At 39.5% G+C, this 18,371-nt stretch overlaps 1 protein-coding gene across 2 annotated transcripts in view; it reads left to right on the top strand.

The window, feature by feature from the left end:
* LOC115194104 (protocadherin-7-like) overlaps positions 1-16,764 on the top strand; it is a 222,086-nt gene extending 205,322 nt beyond the window's left edge. Inside the window, exons 4-5 of one of the 2 annotated variants that reach the window (XM_029753480.1) lie at positions 11,207-11,225; positions 12,390-12,475. In XM_029753480.1, coding sequence (XP_029609340.1) covers positions 11,207-11,223 — 17 coding nt within the window. In that variant the 3' untranslated portion in view covers positions 11,224-11,225; positions 12,390-12,475. Of the gene's footprint in view, positions 1-11,206; positions 11,226-12,389 lie in introns of both variants that reach the window. The other variant, XM_029753479.1, reaches the window with a different exon arrangement.
* Positions 16,765-18,371: the final 1,607 nt, after the last annotated feature.

The following is an 18,371-nucleotide window of genomic DNA, read 5'->3' as shown; positions in this document are numbered from 1 at the left end:
GGCTTTAGAGAGCCAATGGGAGCCTTAGAAAGTGTCACGTTACAGCACAGATGCTGTATATTTGATAGAGATGCCACAGAAGGAGAACAAATTGTCAGACATGGCCACTTCCTGTATGGAATCTTCTCAGGTTTTGGCCTGCCAAATGAATTCTGTTATACTCACAGACACCATTCAAACAGTTTTAGAAACTTTAGAGTGTTTTCTATCGAAATCTACTAATTATATGCATATTCTCGTTTCTGGGCAAGAGTAGTAACCAGTTTAAATCGGGTATGTTTTTTATCCGGCCTCACAAATACTGCCCCCTAGCCCCAACAGGTTAGTAAAAAATAGATAAAATAAAAGTAACAAATAATTTAACAGCAGCAGTAAAATAACAATAGCGAGTCTATATATACAGGGGGTACCGGTACAGAGTCAATGTGCGGGGGCACCGGTTAGTCGAGGTAATTTAGGTAATATGTACATGTAGGTAGAGTTAAAGAGACTGCATAGATAATAAACAGAGAGTAGCAGCAGCGTAAAATAGGGGTCTGGGTAGGTCTTTGATTAGCTGTTCAGGAGTCTTATGCTTGGGGGTAGAAGCTGTTTAGAAGCCTTTTGGAACTAGACTTGGTGTTCTGGTACCGCTTGCCTTGTGTTAGCATAGAGAGCACTCTATGCCTAGGGTGGATGGAGTCTTTGACAATATGTAGGGCCTTCTTCTGACACCGCCTGGTATAAAGATGGCAGGAAGATTGGCCCCAGTGATGTACTGGGCCGTGCGCACTACCCTCTGTAGTGCCTTGCGGTCGGAGGCCGAGCTGTTGCCATACCAGGCAGTGATGCAACCAGTCAGGATGCTCTTGATGGTGCAGCTGTAGAACCTTTTGAGGATCTGAGGACCCATGCCAAATGTTTTCAGTCTGCTGCGGGGGAATAGGCTTTGTCGTGCCCTCTTCACAACTGTTTTAGTGTGGTTGGACAATGATAGTTTGTTGGTGATGTGGACACCAAGGAACTTGAAGTCTCAACCTGCTCCACTACAGCCCCATCGATGAAAATGGGGGCGTGCTCGTTCCTCCTTTTCCTGTAGTCCACAATCATCTCTTTTGTCTTGATCATGTTGAGGGAGAGGTTGTTGTCCCTGCACCAAACGGCCAGTCTCTGACCTCCTCCCTATAGGCTGTCTCATCGTTGTCTGTGATCAGGCGTACCACTGTTGTGTCATCGGCAAACTTGATGATGGTGTTGGAGTCATGCCTGGCCATGCAGTCATGAGTGAACAGGGAGTACAGGAGGGGACTGAGCATGCACCCCTGAAGGGCCCCTGTATTGAGGATCAGCTCGGCGGATGTGTTGTTTACCTACCCTTATCAACAGGGGGCGGCCCGCCATCAAGTCCAGGATCCAGTTGCAGAGTGATGTGTTTAGTCCCAGGGTCCTTAGCTTAGTGATGAGCTTTGAAGGCGCTATGGTGTTGAATGCTGAGCTGTAGTCAATGAATAGCATTCTCACATAGGTGTTCCTTTTGTCAAGGTGGGAAAGGGCAGTGTTGAGTGCAATAGAGATTGCATCATCTGTGGATCTGTTGGAGCGGTATGCATTTTGGAGTGAGTCTAGAGTTTCTGGGAGAATGGTTTTGATGTGAGCCATGACCAGCGTTTCAAAGCACTTCATGGCTACAGACATGAGTGTCATGGGTCTGTAGTCATTTAGGCAGGTTACCTTAATATTCTTGGGTACGGGGACTATGGTGGTCTGCTTGAAAAATGTTGCTTTTACAGCCTCAGTCAGAGACAGGTTGAAAATGTCTGTGAAGACACATGCCAGTTGGTCAGCGCATGATCGGAGTACATGTCCTGGTAATCCGTCTGGCCCTGCGGCTCTGTGAATGTTGACCTGTTTAAAGGTCTTACTCACATCGGCTACGGAGAGCGTAATCCCGTAGTCGTCCGGAACAGCTGATGCTCTCATGCCTGTTTCATTGTTACTTGCCTTGACGCGAGCATTGAAGTAATTTAGCTCGTCTGGTAGGCTCGTGTCACTGGGCAGCTTGCGGTTGTGCTTCCCTTTGTAGTCTAATAGTTTGCAAGCCCTGCCACATCCGACGAGCATGGGAGCCGGGTTAGTACGATTCAATCTTAGTCCTGTATTGACACAAAAGATTGTATCGTACTACACCGGCTCCGACGCTCGTGGGAGAAATTATGCATTGTACCAGATTTAGCCAACAGCTAATTTCCGTCTGCAGTCCCCAGGCAGGCACGAAATATGGCCCGGAAAACATACCTCAATCCAAGGTTGAGAAATGCGTTGTACTCCGAATTGATAATGGGACAATTCTGAGCATTTCTCATCCCTGGATTGAGGTATGCTTTCCGAGCCATATTTCGCGAAGGCTCCGTGTTGTCTTAATATACACCGGGATGCTGTCTGACCCTAGTGCAGCTGCAAACAAGTGGGTCTGTTCTGCTGGTTAGTGAACATATAAACAAGAATAACATTATATATGAACAGACAACTTACAAACATCATACATTTATAAAATAAAATGACAAAGTAAAAATAAAAACTAAGATCAAGTCATACAGATAAGTTTCCACACAGAAGTCAAGACATTGCACATAATAATCATCGGACACATTGCTATTGGACCTATGAGTTGTAAAAACAAATAGTAAAAAAAAGCTACAAAAAAGGTTCATAAGGGTCTACAAACCTACCCTTCTTTTAACCACTTTTTCACCTTTTGTGTAAAAGCAATGACACTAGCCACACATTTTACATTTTCTGGAGGTTGGTTCCAGTGGTGAACATCTTTTACAGACAATGCAAATTGGGCGAACGCTGTTCTACACACTGGAATTCTACAGTTTCTGGTGAGTACTGTATGCTTTAGTGAGAAAGTGTTGGGATCAGATACAACCACTCTTACCCACCGCCAAAATCAAAAATCCCCCCACCCACTACTTCTCACCTGAATGCATTTCTTTTGTGTAAAGGGATAGGGCAAAGGCAGCATTTGGGGTTGAATTACCCTTTAACTTGAAGATACATTTTCAACCAAAGCTTGAGACCCTAGGCCTATATGTATTGTCTGTTTTTAGTTGAACTCTGGGTTGAATTTAAAACAATAGCTGTTGATGACTTCTCAAATGCTATATAGGCCTAAATAGTGTAATTGATGATATGACTTATTCAGTATGGTTACTTTTCATTTGCTCAATTTAACCTACCCTTTGAAATCACTTCAATAGCAACACTGACCAGTGCTTTCAGAAAGTATTCACACCCCTTGACCTTTTACAGATTTTGTTGTATTACAGCCTGCATTTATAATAGTTTAAATTGTGATGTTGTGTCACTGGACTACACACAATACCCCATAATGTCAAAGTGGAATTATGTTTTAAAATTTTCTTACAAATGAATAAAAAATGTAAGCTGAAATGTCTTGAGACAATAAGTATTTAAACCTTTTGTTATGGCAAACCTAAATAAGCTCAGGAGTAAAAATGTGCAAGTCACATAATAAGTTGCATGGAATCACTCTGTGTGCAAAAATAATGTTCAACATTATTTTTTTTATTACTAGCTCATCTCTGTACCCCACACATACAATTATCTGTAAGGTCCCTCAGTCAAGCAGTGAATTTCAAACACAGATTCAACTACAAAGACCAGGGAGGTTTTACATTGCCTCGCAAAGAAGCGCACCTATTGGTAGATGGATAAAAAAAGACAATGAATATCCCTTTGAGCATGGTGAATTTATTAAATACACTTTGGATGGTGCATCTATACAGCCTGTCACTCCTAACTCAGTTGCCAGAGAGGAAGGAAACTGCTCAGGGATTTCACCATGAGGCTAATGGTGACTTTAAAACAGTTACTGAGATTAATGTCTGCGATAGGAGAAAACTGAGGATGGATCAACAGCGTTACAGGTACTCCACAATACTAACCTAATTGACAGAGTGAAAAAAAAGGAAGCCTGTACAGAATGAAAATATTCCAAAACATGCATCCTGTTGGCAACAAGGCACTAAAGAAATACTGCAAAACATGTGGCAAAGTAATTCACTTTTTGTCCTGAATACAAAGTGTTATGTTTGGGGTAAATCCAATACAACACATTACTGAGTACCACTCTCTATATTTCCAAGCATAGTGGTGGCTGCATCATGTTATGGGTATTTTTGTAATCCTTAAGGACTGAGGAGTTTTTAAGGATAACAAATAAATGGAATGGAACTAAGCACAGGCAAAATCCTAGAGGAAAACCTGCTTTCCACCAGACACTGGGAGATGAATTCACCTTTCAGCTGGAAAATAACCTAAAACGCAAGGCCAAATATAAACTGGAGTTGCTTACCAAGATGCCATCAAATGTGGTCTAGTTACAGTTTTAACTTAAATCGTCTTGAAAATCTATGGCAAGACTTGAAAATGGCTGTCTACCAGTGATCAACAACCAAATTGACAGTTTGAAGAATCATTTACTTATATTGTACAATCCAAGTGTGCAAAGCTCTTAGAGACGTATAGAAAGACTTACAACTGTAATTGCTACTAAAGGTGATTCTAACATGTATTGACTAAGGGGAGTGAATACTCATGTAAATGAGAAATGTTTGTATTTCATTTTCAATTTGCAAAAATGTATAAAAACGGTATTTTGCACTGTATTTAATTATTAAGATATCTCTCAATAATCATTTTCATAATGGCACATGTGTAGTAGTCAGTTACAAATGTCAAAGCTAAGTTGGGCTTGGTTAAAACCATGGATGGGAAACCAAGTGGAAAGCTGTAGATAGATTAACTCTCCTGTTGGAGGTCCTGCCAAGCCTATTGTTGTTGTTTTCTGATAGTCGATATAACATTGAAGATCAGACATTGCTTCAGAGGTACAAATTCAGTATATTTTATAAAAGGTTTGTCTATGTTGAAAATTGGTTACCATTGTAAGAATTATTCCAAGATAAATACACAACGCAGAGGACGAGAGGTCAATAGAGTACTAAAGGTCAAGAGGACTAAAAGTCAATAGAGTACTAACGATCAATGGAAATAGTGTTTTTTCTGTAATAGGGGATTAATGATCAATGGGTCAGAGACATGGGAGGAATTTCAGTCCGGGACTCATAGCTACATGGCAAGTTCTCATTGGTCTAAAATTGTGTATACATTGAACCTGAAATAGCATACTTGTTATTTGGTCATTGACCCAGTTTTATTGCAAGGAATTCTAATTGGTCAACCACAGGCTAGGGCTGGGTTATAAACTACATCCTGTCCCTTTGTTCTGTGGAGAGAATCACGGAAGAGAATCACTGAGGACAGGGGAGAATGAACATCTACCATCTACCTCCCCGCATGATTTGTTCTCTTTGAATAAACCTATTTTCCTCCCCTTGATTTGCTTTGGGGTCTGTGTTATTGAAGAGTAACATCAACTGATAACACTTGGTGACGTGACCCGGATGAATTGGTCTTGAACAACAACAAGGAAAAACTCATCAACTGTGTGTTGATCCAGGGAAAAGAAAGAGAGAGGGCTGAGCGCAACTCACCATGGGATTCAACTCTTAATCTCCTGATTGACTGCTAACATATTGCTGGGTGAGTCTAGACCGATATAATTTAAAAGAACCAAATCAGGTTTAAAGTAGTGCATGCAATGAGTGATATGTATATGTGATGTATAAGATTCAAGTCCTTTGTTCTGTTTGTTAAATCTTTATTATAGGGGTTCAAGTCCTCTATTAAAAGGTTAGAGTCCTTTCTGTGAAACCTTCTTGTTGCATAGAAGTGAGTTGCTAGTTGAGTAGTAATTTTTACATGTGTGGGTAATGTAAGCCTTCAACAAGCTTTTGAAGTGAACACAAGTTTTATGGGTAACCAGGCCCTACAGAAACAATTTGTGTTGTATAATATAAGAGGTTTGAGTCCTCAAAAGGGGTTATATATATATATTGGGGTTAAATAAATATATGGACATAGAGATATATATTATATAACTTTAGAAGATGACGAACGATGTCTTAGGCCAAACAGAACACAGGTTGTAAAAGGTAATAAATACAAACCTCCAGTGACAGTAATCACACATAAATCAGCATCTCCAAAACAGTTGGATGAATGAAATATCCATGAGAAGTGGGTATGAAAACATAGGACCATTTGAAGCGTCATAAGAAACTCTACAATCTACATCCTTATGATGGGTTACGGTTATTAGCCTTTGTTTTGAACAACTGTGAACATGGTGTACTTGAAGAAGATGTTTATAGAGCTGTGGGTGGTGAAGAGCAAGATGTGGCCGATGGATGGAGAGCCATACATGTTTTTCTTAAGAGTCTGACCAATGCAAGCACCAAAAGTGTTCAAAAACCAAAATAACAGTTTGTTGAATTTGAAGAAAGGTTTAGAGCAGAAGTGGTTAAACAAAGTGGGTTACCCGACATGGAAGATGAAGATGCACTCAATTCCTCCAAAAATGGGGCAATCACACATCAGCTGATGCAATCCATACATGATGATTTACTAAAAACTTTTGTTTCCACAACTACGGACTGGGAGAGACAAAACTATGGCGACCTCATCGACAGGTTGTCATGACTGGACAGAGACATCATTCAACATAATAAACCTGCTGTCATCAGAGTTGTGCAGGTTCCGAGTGAAACCAACAACATTATTCGTTCAGCAGAAGAGAAACCTAGTGAATGTCATTATTGCAGGATTTCTGGTCACTGGCAATGAGAATGTCAGAAAAGAAAACGTGTTCTTATGAGGAATGGCCAGGAGAAGCAGGGTCCGTCTAAGGGAAAATGGAATCAAGACAAAAGCCCCAACAACACAATGCTGATGCAGAAATGTAAGAAGCTCTCCCCGGCTCAGCATCAGAGTTTGCTGGATACTGTGGAGGGAACTTAATAGACCTCCTCTTACATCCCATCTCAGCTGGTGTACATATGAAATCAGATGAAATATATGTGAACATGATGGTTAACAACTTTGCAGTAGATTGTTTTGTAGATACGAGTGCTGAAATTACTGTATTGGCCATATCTTATGCAAAACATATATGTCCTCAGTACACGGGCAAGAAGATGAGAGCAACAGGAGTGGAGGGAGGGGGCAGATATGAAACAGACCAAACCCTTATCAATTTCTATTGGTCCAATGAAGATTGATGCAGGGGTGTGGATAGGCTCATTTGAACAACCTATTTTAGGCCTTGATGTTATTATGCAACTTGACTCTACATTGAACATTTCTGAAGGAAAGGTGACGTGGCAAATTAGACAACTGCAGGGATCTACAGTTCAGAACCATGCTATTTGGACTATGAAGAAAAATTAGTGTGGAACTTTGGATATGGAACCAGTGTGCTTGACAGGTGTTGCCCCATCTTGCACAAAACAATATCCCATTAGCAAAAGTAGTGATTAAAGATCTATGGGACATGAGTATAGTTTAAAAGACACATTCTGCTGACACGCTGTTCATACTCTTTTGACAATAAATCAAGCTGCACAGGTCACAGCTGCTCGTTGAAACAAATGGTGACAGTGTTGGAGGCTCCTAACATCATACAACGTGACACACCATGTAATCCAGCTACTCTGATGCTTCCTCCAGATACCACATTATTTGAACACGACTGCTGTGAGTTGGTTTTGGATCAACTCTCTGATGGGTTTATTAAAAGTCATCCGTTGTAAAATCCTGACTTTATCTTATACACAGACGGTTCAAGCATTGTGGAGGGGGGGTGAGGAAGGCAGGCTGGGCAGTTACTACAATAGACAATGTGATAGTGACAGGGACGTTACTGGCACGAAACATCAGCACAGGTATTGGAATTGGTGGCTTTGACTGAAGCATGCAAACAGACTGAAGGAAAACAGCTAATATCTACACAGACTCAAGGTATGTTTTTGGTGTTACCCATGATTTTGGAAAAATATGGAAAAACAGAGGATTCATGACATCACTGGGTGCTCTTGTGAAGAATGGACCAGAGGTGATGGCTCTACTGAATGCTTTCAAGTTACCTGGACAAGTTCCAATTTTGAAAATGAAAGCACATGGAGAAATCATAAACAGAGAAGTAAAATAGGTGTGGGGAATAACTCCCAAGGGGGGGCATGATGTAGTACCAGGACAGTGGGTGATATGTAACAGAGACATTAGGGCCAAAATGGGAAGGTCCTTATCAAGTTTTGCTCATAGCGAGGTCAGCAGTAAAAGTCCAGGGAAAATCACGATGGATATATGTCACTTATTGCAAGGTTGTCCATTTTGATGACAAAGCAGAGCCTGGAAAATAAAGAACTTAAATAAAGAATAAAGAACTTACTTACCAATTGGGTACCAGTCTCAGGTGAAGAAGCATAGCAAGATGACCAGAACCTGATAAGCTTCTATGTTGTACACCACAGTCATTATATTAGGGAAATCAATTTCTCTTGAAACCAGGACATGTTACTTTCACTTTTTTGTTTCCTTCGTTACAGGTTATGAGAATCTACCGTCTGAAGCTGAAGCAATATTCCTTGATCCAAGGACTGTACCTGAAACGATACAAGATCACCGGTGAAGTGTTCATTAGAGAAGTCCTTATCAACCAGTGGAACGGAAGAATAATTCCTCACTACTGGCAGATTGTCAGAAAATTATTTCTAATAGTTATCTATATGGGACTGATACCAGTGTGGAAGAGCTGGTCACTTTTAAAGGACTTGGTGAATGATTACCTTGCCAATAGGACGATTGAATAATATTGTCTTGTGGACAATTATTTTTTTGTGTGAGTTTCCTTCTAGTACAGGATGTAGTAGGAATTGTAAGGGACATCATCATTACACCTGTTAATACTTATTTTCTATAACTTTGTTTGAAATCTATGTCTTATTGTAACAGCAAGTAAAATACACCCTTTGTGTTTTGTAGAAATGCAAGGTGTTTAATGTACATGATTTTATGCTTACTGTTAATGTTTTTTATACTGTCTATTTTTCCATGTTCTTTATTGTTTTCTAAAAATACATTTTTTATAATATTTATTTTTAAAATGGTCTAGAGGGGAGTGTAAGAATATTCCCAAGATAAATACACAAAGCAGAGGACGAGAGGTCAATAGAGTACTAAAGGTCAAGAGGACTAAAAGTCAATAGAGTACTAACGATCAATGGAAATAGTGTTTTTTCTGTAATAGGAGATTAATGGTCAATGGGTCAGAGACATGGGAGGAATTTCAGTCCGGGACTCATAGCTACATGGCAAGTTCTCATTGGTCCAAATTGTTTATACATTGAACCTGAAATAGCATACTTGTTATTTGGCCATAGGCCCAGTTTATTGCAAGAAATTCTAGTTGGTCAACCACAGGCTAGGGCTGGGTTATAAACTACATCCTGTCCCTTTGTTCTGTGGAGAGAATCACAAGAGAGAATCACTGAAAAGAGTCACTGAGGACAGGGGAGAATGAACATCTACCATCTACCTCCCCGCATGATTTGTTCTCTTTGAATAAACCTATTTTCCTCCCCCTGATTTGCTTTGGGGTCTGTGTTATTGAATAATAACATCAACTGCTAACACCATGATGACATAATCCTGTGGGTGAAATTTCACCCTCAAAACAACAGTTAACATTGATAACTTTTTAGAAATCCAAAGTATTTTCCACGTAGATTCCACATCGCTATAAGTAGACAAATTACGTTGAAAGAATGTTGATTTAACCAGTTTGTGCCCAGTGGATGGTTTCTGATCAAAAATGTTCAATGAACGCTTGTACAGAGATTGCAATGGTTTGTTTTTTATTTCTCCTGCTTGTGACCAACTTGTAATACAATAGGAGAAATATGTGCGAAAGTAACATAGCATGCATATAAACCTTACTTTATCTTAGAATCATCACATCTTGTATTTTTATAATAGTTTCTGTATGTCAGTCAAAAACAAAAAGTGTGTTGGAAAGGTTTGTGACCATAATAGCATCAGCATTAGCAGCTCAGCTGTTAAAATGTGTGGTTTAGCTAGATATTTTCCCTGTAAGAAACATCACTATAGGTGACATGATATACTGTTGCAGTTCTCAGTTGAAAGCTGCCTAGCCCTGTGTGGATGCCTATCTCTCACTGAGGGCAGTGGAGGTGATAGCTGTAGGCTGGGCAGTATACCCACGAGACCTTAGCGAAGTGAGAGGGCCTCCTCTTCCCTCCTCTCCTTTCTCTCCGAGGTGCTGGGAGTATGATTGGGGCGAGAGGGTGAGTAGGGCGATCAGACGAGCTCCGACACTCAGGAGCGAGAGGGCCGGGGTGTGGGTAGCAGCTCAGGACTAAAACTTTGATGGCTCAATTGTAGGCCAGACTGGGTGGAAGAGCCAATCAGGGCAATTCTTCCAAGCAAAGGCATCTCTTTGCTCAGACAGATATGTGATCTCTGGTTTTATCTACCTGAATGCTCCAACATCAACCTTTTTTCTTTCTTTCTTTCTTTCTTTCTTTCTTTCTTTCTTTCTTTCTTTCTTATTTTTTGCCAAATTTCCATCCATTCTACAGCTGTAGTTACCATTTCACCATTAATGTCTGGCATGTTAGCAATCAACAGTGGTTGCCATGACTCCATTCTCTTTGTTTGGTGTATTTTTTGCTGAAATTAATATTTTTCTATGGTTCACAAATAACATGGAAAATCCACCAAATGTCTTGTCTAGGTCTGCATGTACTGTAGCTACTACCTTAGCACTGACTGCATATGCATTTGTTGCGATCCATGGCTACAAGCAATTTTTTTTGTATTGACATGCATTTCAGTGGTGAAAAGGCAAGGGACTCAGAAACAGAGGAATGGCAGTCATGATGTATTTGATACAAGATGCAGATTTTATAAGATTCCTTCTAACCAGAAAAGCAATTCATTATGGGATTCAAACATTCCAATCAACAGAACTATATTGCTCTCATTCTTTCTCCCTCTCTTCTCTCTATCATTTTGTTTATATGTCTATCTCTATCTATATAAGTCTCGATTCACACAATACATGTTTCTGCACATATCTTTGATTAGTTTCATTGATGCCTTGTTTTATATTGAATTGTAGTCTCATTCAATGCAGTGGGGAATTTCTCATACAGTATATTTTGAAAGTGCCTACAATACCAAGCACAACCAGTGATTATGTTCTATTCTTCCTTTACAGGAGAAAAAGAGCATTAAAAGTAAGCCATGGTTAAAATAACATTTTAAGGGTGGGGCAGCATGCTTTCTAGGTCTGCACTTCACCCTCTCTTGCTTGTTTTTTTTTTGTTCATACCTCACATCTTTCTGGTCATTGGCAAACCACATCTAACATGGCATCTATTTACTGTAACACTGGCACTGGCAGCTTTTAACATCTAGCTTTTAACTTAGAACTGAGGTAGATTGTTCTGTCGCATAAGATATATCGTTTCTGTCACTCGTCTGTTAATTTATTGATCTGTTTTTATGCAAAAAAAAAATCAGTAAGTAATAATACTAACAATTAATAGTACCGGTAGTAGTTGTGGCATAATAGTAGCTCTATTGGTGATATTCATTGAACGCTAGTTGCAGTGATGGTTTTAGTGCTGCGTTCAATGTATACAATGTATCTTTCAGAACAAATAACATGTACTGTAGTTAATCTTATTTTCCTTCATCTGTCTGGTAAATGGCCCGTAGTATTAGATGTGATTGACTAGCAGGCTACCTAGATCAGACTGTGACTCTGTCTATCTCTAAATAAGAAATTGGCTTATATAGAGCTTGTTATCACACTCTCTTTAACATACTCACACATGTCTACATACAGTACAGCAGCATATGCCTACATACAGAGTAGATAGCATTACACATCATTAGACAATGGTTTAGGAGCAACACAATTTGCACCCTCCCCACATTTTGAAGCATGACATTATTTCAGCTATGACTCACTGTTTTCAGTTTGAGTTGTCGTCGTTCGGTGCAGTGTTCTTTTTTAACTTAGATTTTGTTTATTTTGTTCATGTGGTGTGTGTTCTGCATGAAAGCAAAAGCAATTGTATCAATTAAATCTAAATACATTTGCCAATGATACAATTGAAAGCATAATGCTTACATTAGTCACCAGTAACCATGGCAACCAAACCTAATTAGATTTATTTTTCTTGTCATCCAATTTTCAACGTCGAGATGTACAGACTAACGCATCTAATGGCAGAAACATAAACTTCCTATTAACAAATTTAATGTGTCCCATACCATAACCTAACAACAACTTTTAAGATTTAGCATTTCTATTAATAATATCTAGCTATGTCCCACTTCGGCGAAACGGAACACCTTCACTAACGACCCTTCTCTCTTCTCCTTCCCTTCAGACACCCGGCCCTTGCCCGACGTAGCCATGACAGGCAAGTGCACCCGGGAATGCGATGAGTACGGCCACTCTGACTCCTGCTGGATGCCTGTGCGCACGTCGCCTGAGCGCCGGCCCAAGACAACCACAACCCAACAACCAAAGCTTTCCACCTTCATGACTGGCGGTGGCAGCGGCAGCAGCCCTCCCGAGCAGCAGCAGCAGCATCCTGGCAGCCAGGAAGCCCTGGCCGCCATGTCCAATGGAGACCCCTCCTCCCACGTGATGCTGGGCAATGACCGCAACCGCAACCTGCTCAACAAGAAGACAGCCTCCTCCTCGTCCTCCTACGAGGGCTTCGGCTCGCCCAGTTTTAGCCCGCCGGGGGTTGAAGAGGGGGTGGTGGGTCACCCCATTGAGGAGATCCCTCTGTCCCCCACCGGGGAGTACAAGCCCTCAACCTGCGGCACGCTCACTCGCCGGGAGGTCTACCTGTGAGGGGGGCGGGGGAAGTAGCGCCATGGTACATAAACATCAACAATATAGTAGGTTACCACGACGACAACAACTAAAGACACTTTTTACTGTACCAAATGGACCTTGGCTGAGCAGGAAAGGTCCAAGGATAACCCTTCTCCAAGACAACAACATGAAACAATGCTAAAAGCTACGTGGATACAAACATAATCTCTTTTAGAATTCAGATTCTGACCATATCCTGCAAGAGGAAGAAGAGGGTGGGGCTATTGGTGGGACTCAAAGCGAGACATTGGGTAACTGCTGCTGGCCGGCCAATGGGAACATTACTGCTGCCTGACCAACTCATTTCCATAAAACGTGCATGCATTATCGCTTCCTGACCCCAACTCTTAAAGACTGTACTGTACAAAAGAGGATCTTTCTTTATTTTCCGCTCTTTTTCTATAACTGTACTTGTGAACTAGTTTGAGTGTGACAATGAGACGTGTGACAAAGGACCGATGTCTTGCCTTTTGGGGACTTAGTGACACTCCCACCCTCATGCAAGCGTCATATAGCCTACATACAGTAATGTGTCATATATCACGTCACGTGTCATGACCCCCTTGTGCTACTCACTGGATTCTGGATTCTGCATTTCAACAGTTTATGATTCAATGTTGCTTTCTCATTCAAAAAGAGACCAAAACACAACCAAACAACAACAGACTGCGAAGGCTACTAGCATGGCATCATCGTTAACATTTGGGAAAGACTAAGCTTTAACTTTCTGTCCTGTGGATGAGACTGTGTGTATCACCTCATTCATAGGATAATATAATTGACAAATGGACTAAATGGAGTCAATGTGGTTGGCAATGTCAAAGCCACAGTAGTCCCTGACCCACAGGGTGAATGATGAAATGATGTCGAAGTTTGCTTATTTACCAGTGTGCATATAATACTCTCTTTGCCTCTTTCATAGACACCTATAGAAGTGAACATTGGACATATACATCGATTCAGACTAATGCTTTAAAGCTCACTTTCCCCTTCTATATCTCTCTTTCTCTGTCTTTGGATGGCCTGAAAGTTGAAGACAAAAAATACATTGGAGATGCAAGTTTCTATCTAGAACCATGACCAATCTGAACTGGTTGCCAGTCTTTGCTTGAGTTGCGTAATATGTTTGTACGTGGTTGTGCATATATTGATTCCTATTCAGATGAAAGTTGCCCACACAGACAAGCAGACACAAATTCACACAAATCAACACACAGCTAACATGTCATGGTAGATTTGAGGTGAGTTAGTTGAGAAAAGTGCTGGGTATGTAAAAGTATGCATGATATGGTAGGTTGAGCTGGTCGAGGAAAGCTATGTGGTGAAGTTTTTCCATTAACCTTATTTTGTGTTAAGGTGTGTGCTAGAATGAGCAATAAATACCATATTGTACACAACACTGACATGACCACACTCTCTATCTACATAATGGTAAGCTTAGTACTCTAACGAGGTCCATGTCCAACTACCCATAAATGGAGATGTCACTAATGGTGAAACTACCTTTGCATATGGCACAGACAGACATCTTTAAGCAAGAATCATCTCAATGAATTACAATCGAAAATACCTATTGATGTACAGTTACAAAGAGGCGTGGGGAAAAAGACACCAGTTTAGCATCTTACAAGTTAGTATGCGAGAGAAACCAAAGCACAGGAAACAACAAACTGGCATGAAGGTACATGGGAGAAACTTTAAATACAGGCATATGTGTAAGTGTATAGTGAGAGCATAGGTTGAATTGAGCAAGGGTCCGACATGTAGGCAAACTATTTTGGACAACCACATATACACAGAAACACACACACACAATATGAAGACATTGTGCCTCCTTACCCATCGCAAGTGGTCTTTTCACTGGTGAGTAGGCACAAGGTCTTCCCACCATAACAGAGCAAAAGAATATCAGATGAATATCAGATGCAATGGAAACCTTTTATATGGTTCAAAACAGACTGCTTTTTGGCAGTCCACCAATCTGTAAGTACTACTTGTCGTTCGAAGAAGTGTTCCTATGCTTATAAACTGTATACATACATATGTACTTTTTATTGCATGTTTAAAGGGAATTTACTTACTCAGAAGGAGAAAAAAAAATTAAGGAAAATACAAAAAAATCCTTACCCCTGTGAACATGGATGTCCATCTTGTTGCTTGCTTTTGTTATACCTAAACTGACATTAGCCATGTAGTATGACTTAGCATATCAGTTTGAGGTGGAAGAAATCTATGTTTATTTAGCATATTTCTTTGATTGTTTCTTTCATTCCTGTCAGAGAAATTTCCAGAACGTTCTCCATTCCACTGAACAAACCCTACAGTTATAACATACATTCAGTTTAAGGTTGCTCACCTGTAATGTATGACTTACATAGTACAGTAAGACGATTTGCAACTTTGTGTCGGCATTGCATTTCCATCCCCCTTTTTTTCTCTCTCTTTTTTTCTATTTGATATACAATAACAGTCAGAACCTTGGAAATAATCATCTTTATGTATTTTCTTTTTTTGTCATATTTCTGTTGACAATTTGTATATTTAGAGTGCTTCTGTAAAAAAGAAAAATGTAAAAAAAAAACTAAACTATAGAGTGAATTCAAAATATGCAATTGTGCCTTTTTATACCAATTGGTATGATTCAATGTTGGTTGGAATGGTACAACATCAATTATGCTGACATGCTTTCTAAAAGTAGTGGGGGATGGTATTTATGTCAAATTTTAAATAACTCCTGAAGATTCTTATACGATAGAGGAAAAATACATTGATTTTCTGGCTTCTCGGGATGTGACCAGTCAAATGTCGGTAAGCCTGATACAGTAGATACAGTGTGGTACATTGATACAGAGTGGTCTTGATGTGGTTTTTATGTGGAATGTTCAAGGTGTGGTTTCATTAACCAAATTACAACTGTTTGTACTGCTTAATATTCGTAATAATGACAATATATTCTAACAATTATTATCCTATGGTGTTCTGCTGATGTACATGTTCAGTGCAACAACCTTCTGTGCATGAAACACTCTTTCCGGATTGAACACATTGGGACTGATAGAAGAAAAACTTGGAGACATTTGACTGTTCAGGATGCGAGGAAGCCTAGAAATGCTAATATGGAGGTTGAAAGAAGTTGCAAGGTAGAGATGCTGACAGAATACACACCTCAGGATGTACAGCAACCCCTAATACACACTCACAAACACACATTTACAACACATGCATTACAAAAAATTCAACACAGTATTGGAAACAATAGAGAAGTTGTGTAGTAGGTTCTCGTTGTGTTATAACATAAAGGGAATTGCATGTCTGTTTCTAGAAAGACCAAGAAAGTGATATAGAGGGAGGTAAGTGTTATATATGAGCTTTTTTGATTACCTCTTTACTCAAACATTCAATATGCTACTTGTGCTTACTTCTGAATGTACAATATTATCTGATAGAAAAGAAACAGGGAGAAAATCAATTGGTCTTTCCTTGACCTGGTAATCCACAGATGACTGTCAAGTTTGGTTTTTAGAAAAATATATAAAAAAAGTATATTTTTGCTACCTGAGGTGTATGTTTAGTCAGCTCTCTCATCTATTAGTTTTTCAGCATTCACAGTCTGTGATGAGATTTGTGATATTAATCATCAGCTATTTGTCCTGCGACTTGGATGTTGATATGGAAATTGAGGAAACAGTTTATCATCGTTTATTATGATTCTCTATGCACGCAGCTTAGCTGAACATGGCAAAATGTATTGAACGCAAGCCCACTTCTATTTATGAAATCTTTTACTTAATGTAATTTTCTTTTGTACAGGTTTCTGTAAATAAATTGCTTGTCATTTTCGTCTGTGCAGAAATTAAAATAACATGGTAAAACTATATGGTATAAACTTTTTTATTGGTTTGAATTAGTATGGTTTCATACAAGCCAATAATCAACCACTACATATATTGACATTCATATTATTATTGTTATTATTATTATTATTAGTAGTAGTAGTAGTAGTAGTATATTTTTTGTTATATACTGTATACATACTAGTGCACTGTTACATACTAGTGCACTGTTACAATGCATACATAACTTCAAGGGAAAAGTTTAATGTTATAATAGAGTGAAACACTGACCTTTGTATGAGTGTGTCTGAGTGTGTTTTTGTGTGTGTGGGTCTGCTGGTCTGTGTCTGCCAGTGTGTGCCCATCTGTGTGTGTGTGTGTGTGTGTGTGTGTGTGTGTGTGTGTGTGTGTGTGTGTGTGTGTGTGTGTGTGTGTGTGTGTGTGTGTGTGTGTGTGTGTGTGTGTGTGTGTGTGTGTGTGTGTGTGTGTGTGTGTGTGTGTGTGTGTGTGTGTGTGTGCGCGTGTGCGTGTGCTATCTGGCCCATATGTCTGGGTGATGTATGAGGCGACCACAGGCCAGGTAATTAAGGATCCATTCTGCTCAGTTCCCTACGCTCTGATTAGCACCAACCCCAACACCAATGGTGTCTTAATAGAAAACTATAATGCTCCGTAAAGTTACATCTCCAAAGTTCAATAATTTGGAAAACTTTTTCTCTCTCAACTCCCACAATGGTGCTTTCCAACATAAGAGAGTGGTGTGATAAAAAGTGTTTGCATTATAGCTGTGTTATATGTTCTGTGGGGTTTATGCTCAGTGTGACTACTCATAGAACTCACATAGAGTTGCTCTGTGCATTGTTGTGTCTGATTTCCCCTTTCTGAAAAAACGTATCTGTCTCTCTGTATTTTTTTATTCTTGATCCCTTTTCAAATAATATATTTCCCAAAAATGTTGTTTCTGTGATCAAATGAATACAGGACAAATTTGATTTAAATTATGTTGAAATTCTAATTGCATTTATATTACTCTCTGTGGCAAGCATGGAATAATCAGCAGAAAAATATACATTTTCTATCCTGGGAAAGGGAAATTAAGACAAATTAGAATGAATGTGAATGTAATTAATGTTTAAGCAATGCATTTCAAGGAATTGTTGTGGAAGACTATTTCTATGAATTAAGCAGGGCTTTGAATATGAACAATTCCATGCATAATGTATGGTGTTATAGTTTGCGAAACCATAGTTACAGAAAAATAATACCATTCAAGCTCATCGTGAAGCTGTTCACAACTGACATGTTGTGCTGTACACATACAAAATATTATGTTTTTCGCTCTACTGTTTGAATAACAAGATTTCAAGATGCCACATCCTTAGAATTGGTTATTTCCATGGTGATCAATTAGGTAAATCCATTGGTAATCAGGCATTCTATATTTTTTTTACACCAGTAGCATATAAAACAGAGCTTATTTAGTTCTTCCACATCCATGTATCTAACACACTGATTTCCTGTTTACTTGCGTGATGTCATAGTCGTGTTTGTAGGTGGCAGGGAAGTCAGACACAGGAGAAACCAACTTGGTTAAACTGTAGTATTTTAATTAACAAAAAAACTAACTCTAAAACCAAGGTACACAAATA

The sequence above is a fragment of the Salmo trutta genome, chromosome 5 (assembly GCF_901001165.1).
Source record: "Salmo trutta chromosome 5, fSalTru1.1, whole genome shotgun sequence".
In the NCBI taxonomy this organism is placed as follows: domain Eukaryota; kingdom Metazoa; phylum Chordata; class Actinopteri; order Salmoniformes; family Salmonidae; genus Salmo; species Salmo trutta.
The sequence above is the reverse complement of the archived record's forward strand: the minus strand, read 5'-3'. Positions and strand labels throughout refer to the sequence as shown.